Below are 19,528 nucleotides of genomic sequence, written 5' to 3'. Positions count from 1 at the left end.
CGGATCCTGCAAACTTTACAGTGCGACCATTACTGCACGAGAGTTCCTCGCTGCTTGCATGCTTCCATTGCCATTTCTCGTCTACTGGTTTGTTAAGAAAATACAAAAACAAACAAGGCAAAATTCTACCAGAGCTCAGTCTGTGAACAAAGATGTCTTGGAAGTACTTCATGGTCCTTTTCGTCCGCCAAACAATGAAGATAAAGGAACGCTTTACTGGGAGAGCGTTTTGATCGGTCGAAGATTTATTCTCCTCGCTTGCCATTCGTTCATAAGAAGTTCGATGTTACGTATGGTTTCAATGTCTGCAGCATGTTTACTGATGACCATTCATCATGTTTTGAAGAAACCATTTCGAGAACCACTAGCTAACAAAGCTGAAACGTTGTCTCTTACCGCTTTAACGATTATTGCCCAAATAAATCTGACGAAAGCGACCCTAATGTCATTTGGTATCACTATTGACGGGCCTTACCGATCTTATTTGGACGCTCTAGTGTGGTTTGAGGTGTGCGCCCTTGCTTTTGTCCCAGTATTAGTGTCTGGTTTGGTTATCTTTGCGATTCTGTCTCAGCTGGCTAGGTTGCTGCAGTTTCTGATCAATCAAATCATTGGATGTTTGCGTCAGCTTCGGAGCCCTCAATGGCTCACGGACCAAAGGAGACCTCTTTTGGATATTACTGAATATGACTGAGACGCTCGTAAAGAGCTGACACTTTTTACCGAATAAATGCTTTTCATTTTTTTTTTTTGGTTAGAATGTTCTGTATCGTTTGCAATTTGTCTCATTTTGTTTATAGTGTACTCTGGTTTTTGTTAAATTTGAAGCATGTTTAGATTTCAGAATGATGACTTACGTGACATGAATGCAAGAGTAGACATAAGCATTCCGCGTATGCATCCAAAAGATGTGAATTGTAGGTTTTACCTACTATACTTCTTGTTTTAGCAAAGAAATGTCAGTTTGATTTTACAAACTTTTCTCATTGTAGTATTTGAAATGACTGTTAAAACACATAATGTCTGAAGTTTTAGTTTTGGAGTTATTTGATAGTGATCGGAGATTTTCAGTAGCCTGTTTCTAAAAAAAATGTTGATCTGTAGCGACCGAATATTAAGAGAATAAGAAAATTTTACATGCAATGTTAAATGAACAACTACAACTATGAAGAAAATTTACGTTGCAGGACTTTGTGACAGGTATTCATTTAGTGGATTTCAACCGAAGGTACTTAAGAGAACAGTGACGCTTATTCGTTCAACATGTGCCAACACGGGCAACTTGAAGAGAGGCGTCGAGAAGGAAGAACGAAGTGAACGGAGGGAAGGATTAATGAGAACATATAGGCATTTTTTAAAAAATAATTATAATTACTGCTTTATTCCTCTTTGTTGTGGAGTGTTTATACAATTCTGAAATAAATATGGGACGAATAGTCAAAGCACAAAATGTAGAGTATGACAGACAATACGACGAGCTCCGTCCTTTTTTTTCGACGTCTCAGTGTCTTGACAGCAAGACACGATTTGCTTGCTGTTTAAAAAACAGAGATGAAATGATAAAACAGAGGGCAACACTGAAGTGCCAACACCCATGTACAGCATTTATGAAAGCAATGCATGTATGTTGTCTTCATTTTTCCGGCACTTTTTGATCCGTCTATCTTGCTCTTTCAACAAGTGTTCTATTTCTGAAGAGGGAAAACGAAAAACGTGAACTGTTAGCTGATGGGGGGCATTGAAGGGACAAAACGTGGCATAGTCACAAATAGGGGTGGGAGGGGGTCACATTTATTTTCTAATAAATTAAGGAAAAGGAAGGGGATATATTTATAAGATTCACTGGTATAATTTTTCTGGAACGAAAGAGGTTAAATTGAAGTGGCCGCTGGACTACTTGCTTTCTAGTGATGTGCTCTGATCATACAATGCTTCTCTGGCTGATTCAGATTTATAAAACTTTAAATTTCCATCTTTGCGTAAACCTTTGGAACTGAAATCAGAACAGAATCTCTTGCAAAACTTGATCTTATTTTAAATTCCCCTTTGTGCGACATGCACGGCGTTGTTATCGTTACCTCTGTTTTTCTTGGTTAGTTGCTGTCCAGTTTGTGCTAGGGATTGCAAAATCATCTCGGCACGTCTGTAAACAGGTTCGCTTGCTGATGAAGTTTTCTTCATGGGTGCTTTGGCTACAAATAAAAGTTCATTGTCAAAATAATTTAATGCGTAGTAACAGAGAGAATGAGAGATGAAAAAACAGAAAAGAAAAAAGAAGAAATTAAATGGAAGGCACGGTTCGGTAGGGTAGAATAAGGAACGAAAGGGGAAAGGGTAGGACTGGGTCAGGAATTTGAAGAATGGATGGGCCAGGAAATGAAAAAAAAAAATTATTTGTTCGCCTTTTTTATTTTTACTTAAAACGTAGACACTATGCTGGTACACTATTTCATCACCGAGTCAACCTGAAACAATCAACAGTACATTACCAGTTGCAAATGTTCTTTGACTTAATTGCTTTGATGTCGGTTCCTCCTGGTCTCTGTACACGTGTGAAACTCGCGCAGAATCCGTATCACCATCTCGTTTACTGACTTTCAGGTTCTGGGGAACAGGGCGCGAGTGTTTCCTTGGTAACGGCGCTATATCAGACATTCTACTTGAACTCGGCTGACTACTAGTCACAGAGGACGCACTTGAAGTCTTCCAAGTGCGAGCAGCGTTCAAATGATCACGTGAGATAACAGTGTCTGCAGTGGACGTTGATTGGTCGATTAAAAGTGACGTGACATCTGAGTGGTCGCTATGAATCGATGAAGATAGTGGCGAGTAAGGCCTATCAAATGGTTGTAAATGTTCACTGGGCATGTCGCTGCTGGCAACACTATCCTTCTTCGGAGATGAACTGTGCAACGGATAGGCAAAGTCATTAACATCATCTCCAACGTCGTCTAGTTCATAACTTGTGCTTAGTCTCGAGTTCAGATCAGTTGTCACCGATGAAGCTTCGTCTCTGTCAAATTCATGTTTGTATTCACTAGAGAAAACAGGCTTTGGACGTGAGATGCGCTCCTTCTGGACTGCAATTCGATGTTTTGTGTCGATGTGTCTTTCGTCATTACTTATGGGACCAGAATGTCCCTTGCCGGGGTCGACCTCACGAGCAACGTTTCTCTGACAGTTTGTTCTTGTGTCCGGATCATCTGGGTGAACTGGACCATCATCTAACAGTGCTCGCTCAGCAGGTGGCCCTTGTGACGCAAACGCAGTACTCGGAGTCTTGGCTGGGGTCACAGTTTGAGAGACATGCGCTTGGAAACTTGTGATCAGGCTTCGTACTTCATGTAGTAACGTCTTTAGGTCCTCTGTAACTTCGTCGTTCTTTTTCGAAGAGATTTCAATTGGCTGTAGAATGAAAAAAAAAAACGCAAGTAAAACGCTAAGGCTGGCTGTAGACTTTTACACTCAACGTATCTACTTCCTAAGATAGATAAGATAAGATACTTTATTACCGTGAAATAAGCTTAGCCTACGGCTAGTTTACTCTCCTATTACCTCCCGGGACGGTCCACTTTGAGTTAGCTGCCCAGTCCCCATCTCCGTCACTTCAGGCTGCGAGTCTTGGGACGGAGGGAAAAGCGTTTGTAAAGGTTGAGGAAGAGCGCTCTTCTGAGGCACCAGAACACTGTTGTAATTCGCTTGAGTGGTGAGCGGAGGCCATCTAAAAGAAACAAACAAACAAATCAAGACAGGAGAAAAATTAATCCGTAACCGTCACCTCTATAGACATTTCGGTAATGTGACAATTTTGGTACCCTTCTAAGAGGATTGTGTGAGAAGAAGCGTTGCGTGACGACACAAGTAGCCTGCGTAGTTTTTTAGCGCGTTTAGAAGAGTGCGCGATCGTGAGAAGGCCGCGCGACGAAAAATCTTGCGCCTTTTGCGTTTTTCCCATACGCGCGCTAGAAACTATACGGCGCCTGCTACGCAGGCTACGACACAAGTAAAGGTACACTATTGCACAGCACTCCACAATGCATTACCAAAACTAAAAATTCTGGTTTCAGAACAAACACGTGTACGACACTTACCTAAATCCAGTGTTTAGTTTTGTCAATAGCTCAACCAACGATGCAGCTTCTGGTCTGATAGAAAGAGCAGTCTTTGAAGTTCGCTCTAGTTCCTTGGAAACAGTCAGGAAATATGGTTAATATATTTTTTTAAATATAAAAGCTCCCCAGTCAGTGGGTATCCATCATCGATTTTGATAGTTGATTTGAGGCTTTGTCTTTTACCAACTGTCAGCAATCAGAAACCTTGCATCCTATTTGTTAATTATAATATTCTGATAATACTAATGCATGTAAACTATATAAAAAAAAAAAAAAAATGTTATAGCTCTGTGCTTAGTGATAAGGCCTTTGAGCAGAAGAGAGACTGTAGTTGACTTCATTGTGGTACAAACCTTGTTTTTTTTTTCAAATGTAAATTATCATGTTATCATGCTAACTACTTTCTAACCCTTGTCATCACAGGATCAAACCAAACCTCACTTTCATACAGAGGCTCAGTTACAATTCTCGGAACTGTAAAATGGTCTTTTTGTCCCCTGTTCACTGCAGGATGAATTTCCACCGTTTTATTACCCAATTTAACAATATATGGCACGTGCTCCTACTTAAAAGGCTTTAAAAGCAGTGTATGGAAGCATACCTTCACTTCAAGCGAGTGCTTCAGTTTAAGTCTGGCCATCTCCTGCTCCATCTTCTCGATAACACCTTGCGAGTCTGCATGCTTGAGTGCAGCCTAAGAAAACAAACGCGAGCATTGAAATACCGTATTTTCTCGATAAAACGTCGGGTCTCGAATTAACGCTTGGTTTTCAAGATGGAGTTGTAAATACCCCCCTCAAGCATTTTTTGAGGTACGAAAAGCTATAAATGTAATGGCAACATATATTATGACTGAAAAAAATAATGCATAAAACCGCTTTGTAATAACCACAAGCCTCAAAAAACTGCATGAATCAAATAAACGCCAGGTCCACCAGGACAAGTTTGAAATAAACGCCGGGGGCGTTAAATTGAGAAAAAACGGTACATCAACAGGACTTTCGAATACTGTATTGCAGACCATTTTTGGGGAGTTTTATTTTGCGCTGTTTGCGATTTTTGTGGTTTGCGAGGTCTACTTTACTAAAAAAAATTCAACTGAAACAGTAAAATATAAGATATTCATCAGTACACTGTATATTTCACGGAATGGCCAAACTGAAATTCACATGAATGAAGTGTACGTGAAGGAAAGAAGTCATTTTTTTATGCGAAAAATATTTGAGAGGGAAACCATTTTGTGTAAGAACATTTTTTTCGTGTCATCAGCAAAATCACAAATTTGAAGCAGTACGGTAGTTACAGGAAGGTTGGAGATCTGGCACACATGCAGGCATTATTGTAGATACCATTACCATATATGGTTATATTTTCACCAAGGGTATTACCGCTATCACCTGCTTACTTCTGACGCGCATTTAAAGGGCGCTTTCCATTTGTCAGAACTGGCCAAACGGTCCGGTGGTTTTACAGTGTAAATGTGAAATGGGCCTTTTCCACGCAATTTTCCCACAAATCCACCATAACAATGTTAATGTTTGTGTTTTGACTGATTTGAAAGGACAAATCTGACTAACAGCGGAATTCTGATCAGATGGGCGATTAAATTGTTAACCACTTCTCAGTCTCTTTCCTTTGTGACAGATAGATGATTGTTTTTTATTCTAATTTTTCTTGAGTCAGCTAGAAAGAGCTTTCCTAACTATTTACTGCTTATTGACAGTGACAATAATTTTACCTTTTCAAGCGCTTGTTCCATGTGGTTAAACTGCTTTTTGTATTCGTCGTACTGTTCTCGGGTCTTTCTCAGCTCAAACTCCAACTGGTCTCGGTCAACTGTCACTTGCTTTACCGTCTCAGACAACTCGCTGCTTCTTCTCTCGTAATAGCGCGCGTCCTAAAAGCAACAGAGGAATCAAATAAAAAAAAAATACCTAAGTCATCGCAGATTCAGTTTCCAAGCCCGGTAAAAACATGTCCAGCATTACAACTACGATATGAAAGGAGCTCAAAGAAAAGAAAACAGCTAGAGGAAAGTGCAACTTTTGTCAAATTTCGTATTTTGTGGTCTTGAAAGGTTCCTACCTTGGAAGCTGTATTTAAGCTTTCTGTCAACCAATGTATTCTATAAAGAGAACAATCAAGAGACGTTTCGTTACCACTCAGAGAAAAAAAAATTGACAACGCAATTTTGAGTGAGACGTGACAGAGTCAAGAAACGGAAAGAGAAAACAGCTCATAATAGCGGACATACAATGTAGCATGTTATTGTATTCGGAACGAAAGACGTACCCGGTAGCAAGCGCAGGATTTTTTTTTCCCTGATAGTTAGCGAATGAAAAAAATTGTTTTCTTGAACTAATCATTCTAAACTTACATGCAACAGACGCAAACAAACAAAAAACACACACGTCACTACGGGAAACAAAAAAAAAATAGAAACAGCAACCAATGTATCTACATGTATCTACCCATCTCTCACCAGTCACATAATCACTCTTACAAGAATATCACGAGGAAACTGCTCTGACATTTAATTCTCTATTACAACTTACTTGCTTTGTAACGCGTCTAGTTCCCCGCGTTTTGCAGTCACTTCCTGTTGCATGGCTCCTGCCACTCGAACAGCTTTAAAACAAGTACAATATAAAAGCCTTTAGTTTGTGAAGATTCCAGTGCGACAACAAAATGCATGTTTCCACATCAGTTAAGACGTACAGGAGAAATGGAAGTTCTCCCTGAACACCAATATCCTCGTGACAAGGATATTCAAAAGTTGGTATTTTTGAAAGAAAAAAGTGTGGTAAATAAATAGTTGTACAATGTGATTTAGCAACGACTTACCTTTGCCGCTCATGTCTCCTTTTGTTTTAAGAAGTTTTCGTGTCAAAGCTAAATCCTGTTCTGAACCTTCAAAACAAAAGAAGAAATAGAAAGCAAGTAAGACGGTGAGAATTGACTTCAAATCGTGGAAATGTCAAAATCAAATAAAAAAACACAGAACAGACATAATGCAACACCAACAACAACCACCCCAACAACTTACAAACCAAATCACAAAAGACAACGAACAATTCTTACTTTCCGTCAGAGATCGTTGAGCAAAAAGTGAAAACAACCAACGAAAAAAATGGCCTTACCCGCTCGTTTTTTGCTTCTGTTTTTTTGTTTTTGGGAGGGGTGGGGGGGGGGGGGGCGCCTTTCGCTCAAAGGTCTATGATAGACTAAAATGGTTAAGATTGAGAAAGATTAAGGCACATTACAAACGATGGACGTTACCTCTAGCTGCGCGTACTGTACTGGAAAGACATTTGAAAAAGCATTACCTTTGAGTCTAGAGAGCAATTTAGTGATCTCTTTCTCACGTTCTCCGTGTTTCCCTTCAACAAGCGAACTCAGCGAGCCATTCTCGTCCTTCAACTTGGTCACTTCAATTTGCCGTAATTTTAGCTCCGCCATGATGTTACTTCGATCCTCCATCATAGCGTCCAGTTCTTCTTGTTTGATCTTTAAACTGTTCGTCATTGAGGTTTTCTCCTCCTCCAATTCCTTTACTCGTTTATCTTTAGCTCTCAGTTTTTTAGCTAAAATCTCCCGATGACCTTTCATTTCCTCGACTTCGCCGATTCTTTCTTCCAGAGTTCGAATCAACTGTTCTCTTTCTCGCTGCAATGAGTCTCCTGTTTGGCTATTCCTCTCGAGAATTTCTGCCAGATTAGTTCCCTGCGCTTGAAAGCTCGCTATTGTCTTCTCCCTTTCGTTAAGCTGAGTTTGAAGTTTTTCAATGTAGTTCTCGGCATCTAGCAAACTTTTTGATTTTGCTTCTAAGGAATTGGTCAATTCTTGGACTTGTCCGCGTAAATTAGAAATCTCGTCGTGTGTTTTCTCAAGCTCCGCAGCTAAACGAATCTTCTCTTCCCTTATAAGATTCATTTCCTTAGTTCTCAGCTCTAAATCGTTTTTCATTTTGACATTTTCCTCTTGCTGTTTGGATAATTCAAGTACTTTGGTTTCTAAATCCGCTTTCAAAGTCGAAATATTTTGATTTGATTTCGTAAGCTCGTTTAGAATGCCATCCAGGCGAGCATTTGCTTTCTCTCTCTCCTGATTAAGAGCCTTTTCGACTTCAGTTTCCCGCAGTCTTGTGCTCTCCTCGCGAATGTCTTTTATAAGTGTTTCTTTTTCTGCTACATTAGCTCTTAAACTGTTCGCTTCTTCACTGTACTTTTCCTTTAGAATAGTTAACTCTTTGCTTAGCTCTTCGTTCTTTTTCTCTCCTTCTTGTCGAAGCTTTTCCGCTGTACTGAGTTTTTCATTCAGTGTAATAACATTTGCTTGCTCCTGCGAAACTCCTGTTAGTAATTTCTGTTTTTCTTCTTTTACAACTTGAAGTTCTGCTGTTAATTCACGAACAGAGTATTCCAGTTCTTTGCACTAATTGGAGAAACAATAAAAGAATTAAACTTTAACAATTCTCGCACAGCTAGGATTAAAACAGAAGTGCGATTCATTTCATTTTAGTGACTAACAGAATAGCTTTTGAATGAATGTGTATCTGGTTTTGCCAAAAGAGGATCATATTCCCTTGGTTTTGCGTGATTAAAATAAAATTAAGAGCCAAGAAGCAACATTTCAAAATTACCCACCTTGGTTTCAAATTGTAGCGTTGTTTCATAGCTTGACTTTTTTGTCTTTTCAATCTCTAACTCGAGACATTTCACTTTGTCGTCCATAGCAGACATTTCTGTTTGGTGCTGCTCTCTAGAAAAAAAAAAAAAGATAAATAAAATGAAATCAATAATTACAATAATAAAATACAAACACAGTGAACTAACAGCTCGATGATATAAGATTAATGTTAGTCAAATAACATCTGTCGAGTACGCTGGCCAGACAGCCTAAACCAACGCATAACACAATAGAACAGCTACAAAAAGAGTCTAAAATAGCAACTAAATAGACTAATATAGTAATACGACTAAATAGCAACAAAAATATCAAATTACATTTACCCAGACAAGTGAATGAATAAAAAGTCAAACTGTACTGGAAACAACACTGACCTGAGCTTGTCTGTTTCTTGTTGTAAAGACTCCAGCTCTTTTCTAAGAAGAGCTCCCTTGTTGGACGAAGAGTCCAACGCTTGGCTATGTTCCTTTTCCAACTTTGACATCCTAATTAAAAATGAAGGAAATGCAAAACTGAATAAGATGGAATTTAATTTGAAAGTAAATCAACACCACATTTGTTTACAGTTGTATCGATTGCTCATGTAAAAAGAACAAGATAGGCTATTCCAGGCGTTCGGTTTGTGCGCATTACCGTACCCAAATTCGCAAGTAGCCAATCAGAAGCGCGATCTACTGTCCTGGTATCCTGCGATATCAAGTCACTGACCTGATATGCCACGATATCATGGTCACTTCGAAGTAAAATAGTGTTACCGTAAAATGAATTGAAAAGAGGTTTTACCAATAAAGCAGAATCTCGTAATTTAAATTTAGCTGGTGTTTACCAGTCGTAAAAGGAGAAAACACTTTCCCGCCAAAACTGAACTTGAGCGCGCTCGCCAATTGCGCGATGTTTGCCGACGAGTACTGAAACATTCAGACTGAAACAATAGAGTCGGAGGTCCCAATTTTTTTCCATAAATTCTGAATTTTGGTACGGTACAAACCTAATCTTACTTTTTTGGTACGCTTCGGCGGCATATCAGGCTCGTTTGGTCTCGCCATGGGTATTTTGGCGAGACTACGTCTCGCCAAAATACGAACCATGGCTCGACCAAACTCGCCTGATATGCCGCCGAAGCGTACCAAAAAAGTAAGATTAGGTATAAGTAGCGCGAAAAACTGTATTTACGCGAGGACTCTTAAATGGAAATTTTTTTGCGTTGCTGCCTGCACCTTAACTAACTGAACGCCTGGAACATGCTATAAACATGGCGTTGAACATACTTTACATGTAGCCTCGAAAAATACAACAAATCCATTTTATTGCATTTCTTCTTTTATTATCAAGGGGGGTAAAGATGTAAACAGGCTAACACTCAACACCTTTCTACATCACACCCACTACCCGTTGCATTCTGTTTTGTTTTGTTTTCAAACTGGCGACATTTTCACACGCTGTCGTGACTAGCATTCATTTACCTGGCCTTGTGTTCTCTTTGCATTTCTTCTTGTTTGTTATCCGTTTGTTCTCTACTGCTCTTGAATTCTGCTTCAACCTGCATAACCAATGTTGAGACCATTGCTGGTATGAAAACTAACAATTTACTGTCACATGCATGCGGTATTATTAATTATTTTTTTCTCAAGCATCTCAGCGGTCCGGAATCCTGAATCCTTTAATCTGATTGGCTAATTGCGCGCGCTCCAGCGGTCCGGTTTTTCTCATCCGGACCCCGCATACGGACCGCTCACGGCGCGAAATCATTTTGCACTTTTGAGTCTAACGAACACATGAAAGTTTAGCTCTCCAAAGACAAAAATAGCCTCACCATCCATTGTTAATGCTAAAGGACAAAAAAGCAGTGGAATTAAAGGCCTCAAAGTTCTTCAAAAGGCGAGGTATTTATTTCTCAACAAAATCGAGTTGTAGTTTACTGTTCGCAGTTTGCCGTTGTTTGTTCATCTTGCAATGATTTTCAAATTCATTCGCGATCGGTTTTTTAGACTTTATCTATGTGCTAAACTACATTGTTTATCTGTCACTTTTTGATTAAACAAAACACTATTTACCATCATTCAAGGAAATGAGATTCTTTGATTAAAAACGGACAAATTAATTATCACAATATTGTGCCGTACATAGACGCTACGCATTTCATTCAGTTTGGCACTGTTTATCAGGATAAGATTCAACGCAGAGATTATCAATTTGTTAAATACAAGTGTATTAATAGCTTGTTAAACTGCTTTTCGGTCAAAAAGTATTTTTGAATCAGAAAAATAGGCTTAGCAAAGTTGCAAAGCTTTTATCAAGACTTTTCAAAACATTTAAGCTTATAGGGAATTGTTCGGGAAGCCGAAATCGATTTAAAAGTGTTAGGTTTTGTGGCATATTTGTGCTATATTTTAGTATGACTTCGTTTTCTTTTCTTGATTTTCTGCAGTGTAAATTAAGCTGAACATTTCTTGAGTACAGTTCAGTTTAAGCGAAGCTATTTTATTCGGAATTAATGTTTGTCTTGCTTAATGCTTGACACTTGCTTGTCGATCAAGTCGGACTCGACATTAAAATCAAATCCGCGCGTATAAAAGATTTTGTGACAGATTTTTTCACGGTTTCTTAAATCCAAACAAACTTAAGTAGGAAAAAATATAAAAACGTTATTTACCAGCCTAGGTCGGTCCGTACTGGGAAAAACTGTACCCTCGGTCTTGAGCACGGCCCTCGGCCTGCGGCCTCGGGCCGTACTCAAGACCTCGGGTACAGTTTTTCCCAATACGGACCTCCCGGCCGGCAAATAACATATATATCCTTTAAGACTGCTACATCTTACCAACGGAATAATAGAAAAAGCCTGTCCTTACCCTTTCCAACTTTGACTGCAGTGTCTTTTTCTCGTTGTCATCATCGAAGAGACACTTTTGCAGGATTTCAATCAGGGCGTCACCAATCTGACCCACAGAAACATTGTTTTCCAGTGTACTAGTAACAAGGCCTGAACGAAATCTTTTCTTTTCCTCCTCCAGGGCTATCCTTCTGATTTTGTCCAAGAACGACTTGTGACCGGCTAAGTCGTCTTCGAGTTGTTTGATACTGGATTCCATAGACGTTAAGCCCTTTATTAAAACAAGAACAAGTTGATTATATTGAAAGTTATGTCCATTGTATAACATTTGATGGGACCAATCATATGTCCTCTTCTAGCTTGGAACTTAGAACTTACATTTGTAGCCCTCTCGACAGACGAGGCAGAGGCGGTCACCTTGTGAGAGGCTACTGAGAGATGTATGAAAAACTTCTCGACTGAACTGCGTATGTGCGTATAAGCTGCGTATGCGATGGACGCTTATTTCTAAGCGGTACTGTACATGTACAGCGTAACAATGCTTGAATGTCGCCTCTCTTGACAAGACACATGACAAGGGGCGAAAATATCAACTAAGTTTTGACTGGTATTGTAATCGTTATCCCTGTAGAAAGAATTGCTTTCATATACCTCGTCCTTTGCATCAATGATCTGCTGTTGTTTCCTCAGTCCAGCCTCCAACTGATGAATAAGCTGTAGCTGACCCGCAGCTTCGTCTTCTCTAAACATAAGATACAATAAACATGGTTACGAGGTCACACTTATAAACAAAGCCTGGATTTGTCTAGAAAACTTCCAAAATGGAATGAATTTGAAAACAACTGCAAAATTTCGTCTCAAGTCGAGAAATGGACCTGTTTCATGCTTCATATTTGTTAAAATCAATTAACGAGCTAAACCACCAAACTGTACAAGTCGTGTAGGATTTCATTTTTAGTGCTTCAAATACTGTCTTAGTTTATGACTTTGTCAAGTTCTGCTATATGAATTATTACTTCAGGTCACTTCGCTACCCTGAGTATACATGTAATTTTCAGTTTCACTCACATACGCTTTAAGTTAAACATTTTTAATCAATGCATGCATTCATACCTGAGTGCAAGGACATGATCCCTTCCTGCAACAGTCTCCTTCAGCCGATTTTCTAGCTCGCTGACCACTTCTCTGTAATATGCATCTTGCTTTGCACAAAGCTCTGTTGTCTGTTGACGTAAATGGCAAAAGACCAAAACTGATCATTACTAGTCTCAAAACTTGTCATATTTATGTTTGTTAAAATCTCTCAAAAATTTTTCCTGCTTGAGAGGTCAAGGCAGTTGTCATTTATCCAATCAACACAAATCTCATGTTGATTGTACTCCTTATTTGAAAAGGGACAGTTTAAAATGAAGAATGAAACAAAATTTACAGTCTTAAATGGGCTTCGAAGGAAACTTCAATCGCATAAAATAGTAAAAAAGGGAAAAATGCAAACTGCTCTATTGTTACTAAAATAATCAATAAAAAACGTTCACTGGCTAAAAATATTAAAAACAATGAGCTTTCGGCTGTCACTCTACAGCCTTCGACGGATAAAAAAAATTGAATACAAAATGGATAAAATATATACAGTGTACAAGAAAGGTGTGATAAAAAGAAAATGATGAAAAACAAAAGCGAAGTAAAAATGTGCTAATTAAGAGGCTATTTTTTAAAAAGAATACAATATTGGCTTGGAATGGGCTTTGAGTTATTGTCAGCATGCTTAGTACAGTAGCAGAGGTGTGCCAAGCTTCCGAAGTTTTTCTAATACGAAAAGAGCCTTTGTCAATAACACTAGAGTTTTCAAAGTCTATGCGATGGTCGAATGACCATGCATGTTTCGCAATGTTTGAGCCATTCGCACAGGTTTTTACATTCCTGATATGTTCTTTTTTGCAGGTTTCAAAACATCGGCCGGTTTCACCCACATAGCACCAATCACAATCAGCACAAGGAAATTCGCAAAGCCGCAAAGCCGCTACAGGAAATGTGGGAAACTAAATCAAGATGGCTAGAAGCTCAATTACTACATGTTACTCAGCAGACAAAATACAGTGTAGTTACCATTTTTAACTTTCTTTTTAAATCATCTATCTGTGCATTGGATTCTCTAAAACCAAACTCTGTTCCAATGTTCCCAAACCCTGAAACGGGGTACCCAACAGACCTGGTACCCAGACCTCCAGGTCGAAGAGGTCCACCATAAGTAGAGCTAATACTGGGACTGGAATGAGAAGTTACAGGGTCATCAATGAGTCAGTGAGTATACTTTATTTTTCTTTACATAACTTGCATACATGTACAGTAGCTTACAAGACCTTTTGAAGGAGCAGGGGAGGGAGGAGGGGTAATAATGATAATTGGCAATTGGGATGAGAAGGTAACTCCTCTAGGTGCAGTGTACTGTAAGCGTGTACATGGGTGTATTATTATCCATTTCATACAGTCACATTGTCCTACACATTAAAACCAACTCAAATTTTACATTTAAAGTTAAATGAATGCAGCCTTTAAGAAGGTCGGAAAAGTAAGTTTCAATAATATTATTGGGCACCTAACTTTTTACACTACCAAGAGGGGGTTTGGGGGCATGTGTGGGCCTTTAAATATATGCAATTAAGCACCTAGTAATTTTGTATTTCTGCACTTTTGAGCACATGATTATTTCAAGATTTTCTATTTGCTGAAAAATCTCTCAAGCCAGAAATTTGACAATCAAGATGTTAAAAAAATAAAAAAAGATAAACACACAAAATATGTAGACTAGGGTGTCCACAGATACACTCTGCGGGATGCCTCTAGAGATGTTCATCTGGCTAAAAGGCTGTACTTATGTACACAGTTCAGTAAATGTTTGTATGTTATTTTAATTTAATTAAAATAACAATTTTAAATTATTATTATTATTATTATTATTATTATTATTATTATTATTATTATTATTATTATATTACTTAAAGAGAAATGACCTTAAAATTCGTTTATTACATAAAATAGCCTCTTTAGTCTTAAATAACACACCAAATGCAAAAAAGGTATGGCTGGCCAAAAGTGACGAAGATTGAAAAAGATTGCAATATGGGTTTTTAAAATATGGTCCAGCGGAACAGTTTTCAAAGTTAACCTTGCCTGCTTGTAACTTTAAATTATAACACCCGGGAGACACATTTGGCTGCAATGAAGCTTATGGTTTTGTTATTTAGAATTTGAAAACATTTAGTTTCATAGCGAATATTTGGCAAAAATAAAACAGTAATGTTCATAAAATTAACTTAGATGTACACAGTCCCTTAAATAAGTCTACTACAATGTATGTACAAACTGTACTTACTACTGACTGGAGGACACAGTCCTGGCTGGAATACCAGCTTTATATGAAACACCAGAAAACATGTCTTTCTCCTTTTGCTGCAAAGTTAATTTTTCGATTACATGTACTTCATAAAAGTGTTTATCACAGAACACAAACTCGAACCATTTCATTTTAGTCCTGGTTCACACTAGCAACAGCAAGGTCACACAAACACACACACAAAAAAACATCACATATTGAAGTTTTATATCACCAGTGTAAACAACACAACATAACCGTATTAACTTAATGGGACATGTAAGCAGGGCTGTGCTCTTGCAGGGCCCGGTTGCTGGAGGAGACTTACTTTTTCCTTTTGGCAACTTAGATAACTTTGGTTATCACAAAAGCTTTATAGAGCTGGGCTTCCAAGATTCCTTACATAAGAGCCTTTGAGCACCCTGCAATATTATTTTCTTTATGTAATTTTTGACGTCCATGTTGTTATGTCACTAGTGTGAACCAGGCCTTAGTGCAGGCTTGCAGTTGTTTAAAAATTTATATTGTAACCCGTACTACAGTCAACCCTCTCTAAAATGGACACTATCGGGACCGGCCCCAACTGTCCGTCTTAGAGAGGTGTCCGCCTTATAGAGAGTTGAGGTAATGTGACACCGGAAATTTTAAGAAGAGAAACCTAAACGGCTATGCACAATGAATACACGTCTGTTATGAGTCACTTACTTTAGCAAAACCTATAAAGTGGGGAAAAAATATCAGAAATTTGACTTGTTTGTTCATTACAAACGGTAAAACTGTAAGTAGAAAACTACCTCTTTTGTGCCATATACTAATATGAATACTAAAGCAGATTGTTTTTTGTAAGTTTGGTATTCTAAAGGCGCTGACTTACTATGCTATATGCTGATACCAAGTTTCGAAGTATCATTCACTAAAAAAACTTTTTGTGCGTGTCCACTGGCGGTTTCAAAGTGTCCGTTGTCCGTCTTAGAGAGGTGTCCGTCTTAGGGAGTTTGGTTACAGTAAAATGACTGAAAAACGGCAGGGACCATCACCAGGTGTCCATCTTATGGAGGTGTCCGTCTTATAGAGGTGTCCCTTAAGAAAGAGTTGACTGTATAATAGTACACTGAGCTTACAATATATTCATCTATTGTTGCCAATTACAGACAGGCACCTGCCAATTTTGATCAAGTGATAGAAAACAAACTCCTACAATGTAACAAGTCAGTTTAGTTGTAGAGAATTAATGTAGGAGGGCATAATATATAATATTAACATTGTGTGACATTTCCAGATACATGTAAGGTGTAATCTCAGTTAGCCTGGTCATTTTTAACCCTTTAATCAAAATAAACTGTACATGTATACAGTACCTCCATGTTTTCAAGATCAACTCTTAGTTGGTCAACCTCACTGGCCTTTGAAATCAGGTGTCCTTGAAGATCTTTGATGGCACCAGACTGTTTGAGTTTAAGGAATATAGACAATTATTAATTAAGACAATCCTGTTTAAATTTATGTAAAATTTTAAGTATGCAACTGACATTGCATGCAGCACTGTCTACAAATAATTATAGCAATCTGAAAAGTCATAGAAAATAACAACAACATCCCATTAACATATATAGCCTACAGTAACTTATGACATACAGGCTGTACATGCATTTAAAGACTATAACATATTTAAATCTAATGTAGACAGGGATTAGGAAGGAAAACAGGCAAATGAGCCCGTGGCCCCTGTCATTGGAAAGTTATGGGCCATTTATAAAAAGTTTGGGCCATTAGGGAAAATAAATGGGCCAGAAAAAATTTACATAATAAGGTTACATAATTCTTTATTGCTTGTATTTAACACTGGTTAAAGCAAAGTGTAAATGCAAAGTCACAGATCTTATATAGCTAATAAAAATTACATAAGTACTGTGTAACTCACACAAATGAAATTATACAGGTTTAACGTTATTCCATCAAAACTAACAATATCATTGAGATAAAACTATAGATTCTGAACTGGAACTAAAATTTTCGCCCCTCAGAACTAGAATGCTTGGAAGATAAATTTGATCATGAGTCGTTTCACCAGACCTTCGTTTTCGTCATTGTTTACAGGATCACGATTCTGCTCAGTTGTGGCGGACTTGGCGCTCGTGGTGAAAAGTGTCGACAATTTTTTTCTAAGAGCTGTCCAGTTTTAACATTTTTTTGGGAGGCATGTTAACTTTAAACAAATGAGGCTAACAACAGATGCAAATAAATTCAAAGCGGCCTATTAGAATGACGATACAGACGAAAACACGAAAACACGAAAACACTGAAAGCACATGGAACTCTGAGCGAGAGCCTCGTTTGCAAGCAAAGTCCGGGTTGAGGATCTGGGGACAAAAATAAAGCGAACGCAAATGAAAGAGTCCAAAAGAGCGAAGGCACGGTGGATTTTCGCTTGTTTATTCGTGATTAAACTGAAAATTTTACACATTAAAATCCTTTTCACAAAGTAGTGTATATTTTACTAGCTGTTTCGCGGCTTGGGCGCATCACAGGCCCGGTAAGTACTTTTTTAATGCGCCATTTCGTAGCTTTATACGCCATATGCGCATGGCGCACGTCCTTCCTAATCCCTGTGTAGAGGTACAATGAACATGTACTACAGTTAACTACATATCCTAATCGGGCCCATGAGGACTCTAACTTGAGGCTGGCAATCTTCTTTTTGGTTTCCATAATCAGATACCGTAAAATTCCGGTTATAAGCCCCCCCGGTTATAGGCCCATCTACCTGGAAACAAAAAAATACATCCGATTTTAAGCCCCCCCGGATATAAAGCCCCCCTCTGCCGGGTGACAGAACTGAACAGGGCTAAATGTTGCTTTATCATGCTTACAGTGTATCTTGCTTTATCGCTTAAAAAAGTTTTTCGTTCAACACTCCCGTGGATCGTTTCAAAACGCTCAAAGGCCCTCCCGGATATAAGCCCCTTCGCTTATAAGCCCACCCAAAACCCCTTACGAAGTTGTATTAGCCCAGGGCTTATAACCGGAATTTTACGGTATTTCTACAGGGTGCAGGGATTAGCCACACGCCCAACCCCCAACCTAAAGGACCAGTGACTACCATTTAGTCTGGCCTCTACCTTTTGACCTGCTCACCAAGGTTAGACCTGCTAGGGGGAGACCCCCACCCCCCCCCCCCCGCATTGAGGTCATTGAGGCATGCAAGCTCCCCCACTACCACAAGGGGGTAGTCTACAGGGAAGTAGAGGTACATGTACTATTTTATAAAAGGAATGTTTTCAGTAAGAACTGTACATACAAACACTTTGTCCACTTGTCTACCAACTTGATTTCTTATCATGCTGTCGAGGTCTTCTGGTCGTCTATCACTTTCAATTCCAGCAGGATTGGCCAGCCTTTGTGTAACTGGTTACATCCAAAGGAAAACAAATTACCATTAAGATTTACAATTCTTTATGATTTTGTTGACAGATGTCTTGCCTGGGACCTGGTGCAGTTTCAGAAAAATATCCGGTGCCTATACTAACCATGTGTAATGGTTCTAAAAATAATCACAATCTGCAACCTGTAAAATATTCCGGCTTAACGAAACCTACACTTTTCTCCTACATGTAATCTGATGTATTATAAATTTGTTTATGACAACTTTTGAATTGAATTGACTTTATTTCCCATAATAGAATAATACAGCATGTATATTTGTCTGTTACAATCTGCATTAGGGAGGAAGACTAACTCACCATCAATATGAAAAATATAATTTTGAAGTTTGCGACATGGTGATCCCACAAAATCATTTCGCTCAAATCAATTTAACAAAGCTATTCTACTTACCATGACCGCTGATTGTATTCCCAGCAGCAGAAGAAAACGGCAAATGCGCGCTCGACTCTGAAGTCACGGCAAGCGAAGTTTTCTGGCCGGCAGTTGGCGGTCGCAACAAAGGCGAGGGTATGTCAGGAATATCAGGAAAATCCGAGCTTAAACGATATGGATAAGCTAAAGCACTGTTAATTTCTGTTTGTAAGTTTCCCCTTCCTTCGTTGCTGGCACCGATTGTTGTCGTTTCCACTGGTAAAGTCACAGAAGCAGTTCTTGGTACAATCGATACATCTGTTGCATTCGAAGCAGCCATTGCATTCCAACCGATAAAAAGCGGTGAACTAGTCTAAGGTGTACAACTTTTGAACATTGCCGCTCAAGCCATCAGCAAAATTAAAGAATGAAGCTGCTCTATAGAAAGCTTCCCTGGCAATTGCCTCGAGAATTTGAAATCTATTCAAAACTCACTCCGTCCGCCATTTTGTAACCGTCACTCGTAACGGACGATGGGATCTGGGAACAACAACAGAGTGGCTAGTACCAGATCTCTAGCAGCCGACGAACACGGCCTGGCGTGAACTTTTAACTTTTAATTTTTTTTTTTTTTAAAAAAAAACCTCCCGAAAACCACTTGTTCGGTCCCGAAAAGTGACCCGCAAATCTCCCGAAAACGCTTTCTCGTGCACTCATGAATCTCAATAC

General features: G+C 38.8%; 2 protein-coding genes across 3 annotated transcripts in view; both read right to left on the bottom strand.

Annotated features, from left to right (window-relative positions):
• Positions 1 to 19,528, bottom strand: part of LOC144654277 (uncharacterized) — a 136,366-nt gene that overhangs the window by 98,475 nt on the left and 18,363 nt on the right. The gene's annotated exons all lie outside the window — the stretch shown is intronic.
• LOC144654280 (uncharacterized) lies at positions 1,351 to 19,336 on the bottom strand. Of its 2 annotated transcripts, none has more exons than XM_078514373.1 (22): positions 18,839 to 19,336; positions 18,303 to 18,409; positions 16,363 to 16,449; positions 15,005 to 15,081; positions 13,738 to 13,897; positions 12,745 to 12,854; positions 12,283 to 12,373; positions 11,651 to 11,902; positions 10,265 to 10,341; positions 9,176 to 9,286; positions 8,759 to 8,873; positions 7,439 to 8,546; positions 6,957 to 7,022; positions 6,668 to 6,740; positions 6,198 to 6,237; positions 5,851 to 6,009; positions 4,714 to 4,806; positions 4,092 to 4,183; positions 3,556 to 3,721; positions 2,490 to 3,405; positions 2,079 to 2,192; positions 1,351 to 1,691 (listed from the first exon to the last, which is right to left on the bottom strand). In XM_078514373.1, exons 1-22 carry the CDS (start codon positions 19,137 to 19,139, stop codon positions 1,606 to 1,608), a joined length of 4,401 nt encoding a protein of 1,466 aa, XP_078370499.1. In that variant the 5' UTR covers positions 19,140 to 19,336; the 3' UTR covers positions 1,351 to 1,605. The 2 variants fall into 2 exon arrangements, with proteins under 2 accessions (XP_078370499.1, XP_078370500.1); XM_078514374.1 differs by having other exon boundaries at positions 2,490 to 3,381.

The sequence above is a fragment of the Oculina patagonica genome, chromosome 5 (genome assembly GCF_052425735.1).
Source record: "Oculina patagonica isolate OP01 chromosome 5, crgOcupat, whole genome shotgun sequence".
In the NCBI taxonomy this organism is placed as follows: domain Eukaryota; kingdom Metazoa; phylum Cnidaria; class Anthozoa; order Scleractinia; family Oculinidae; genus Oculina; species Oculina patagonica.
The sequence above is the reverse complement of the archived record's forward strand: the minus strand, read 5'-3'. Positions and strand labels throughout refer to the sequence as shown.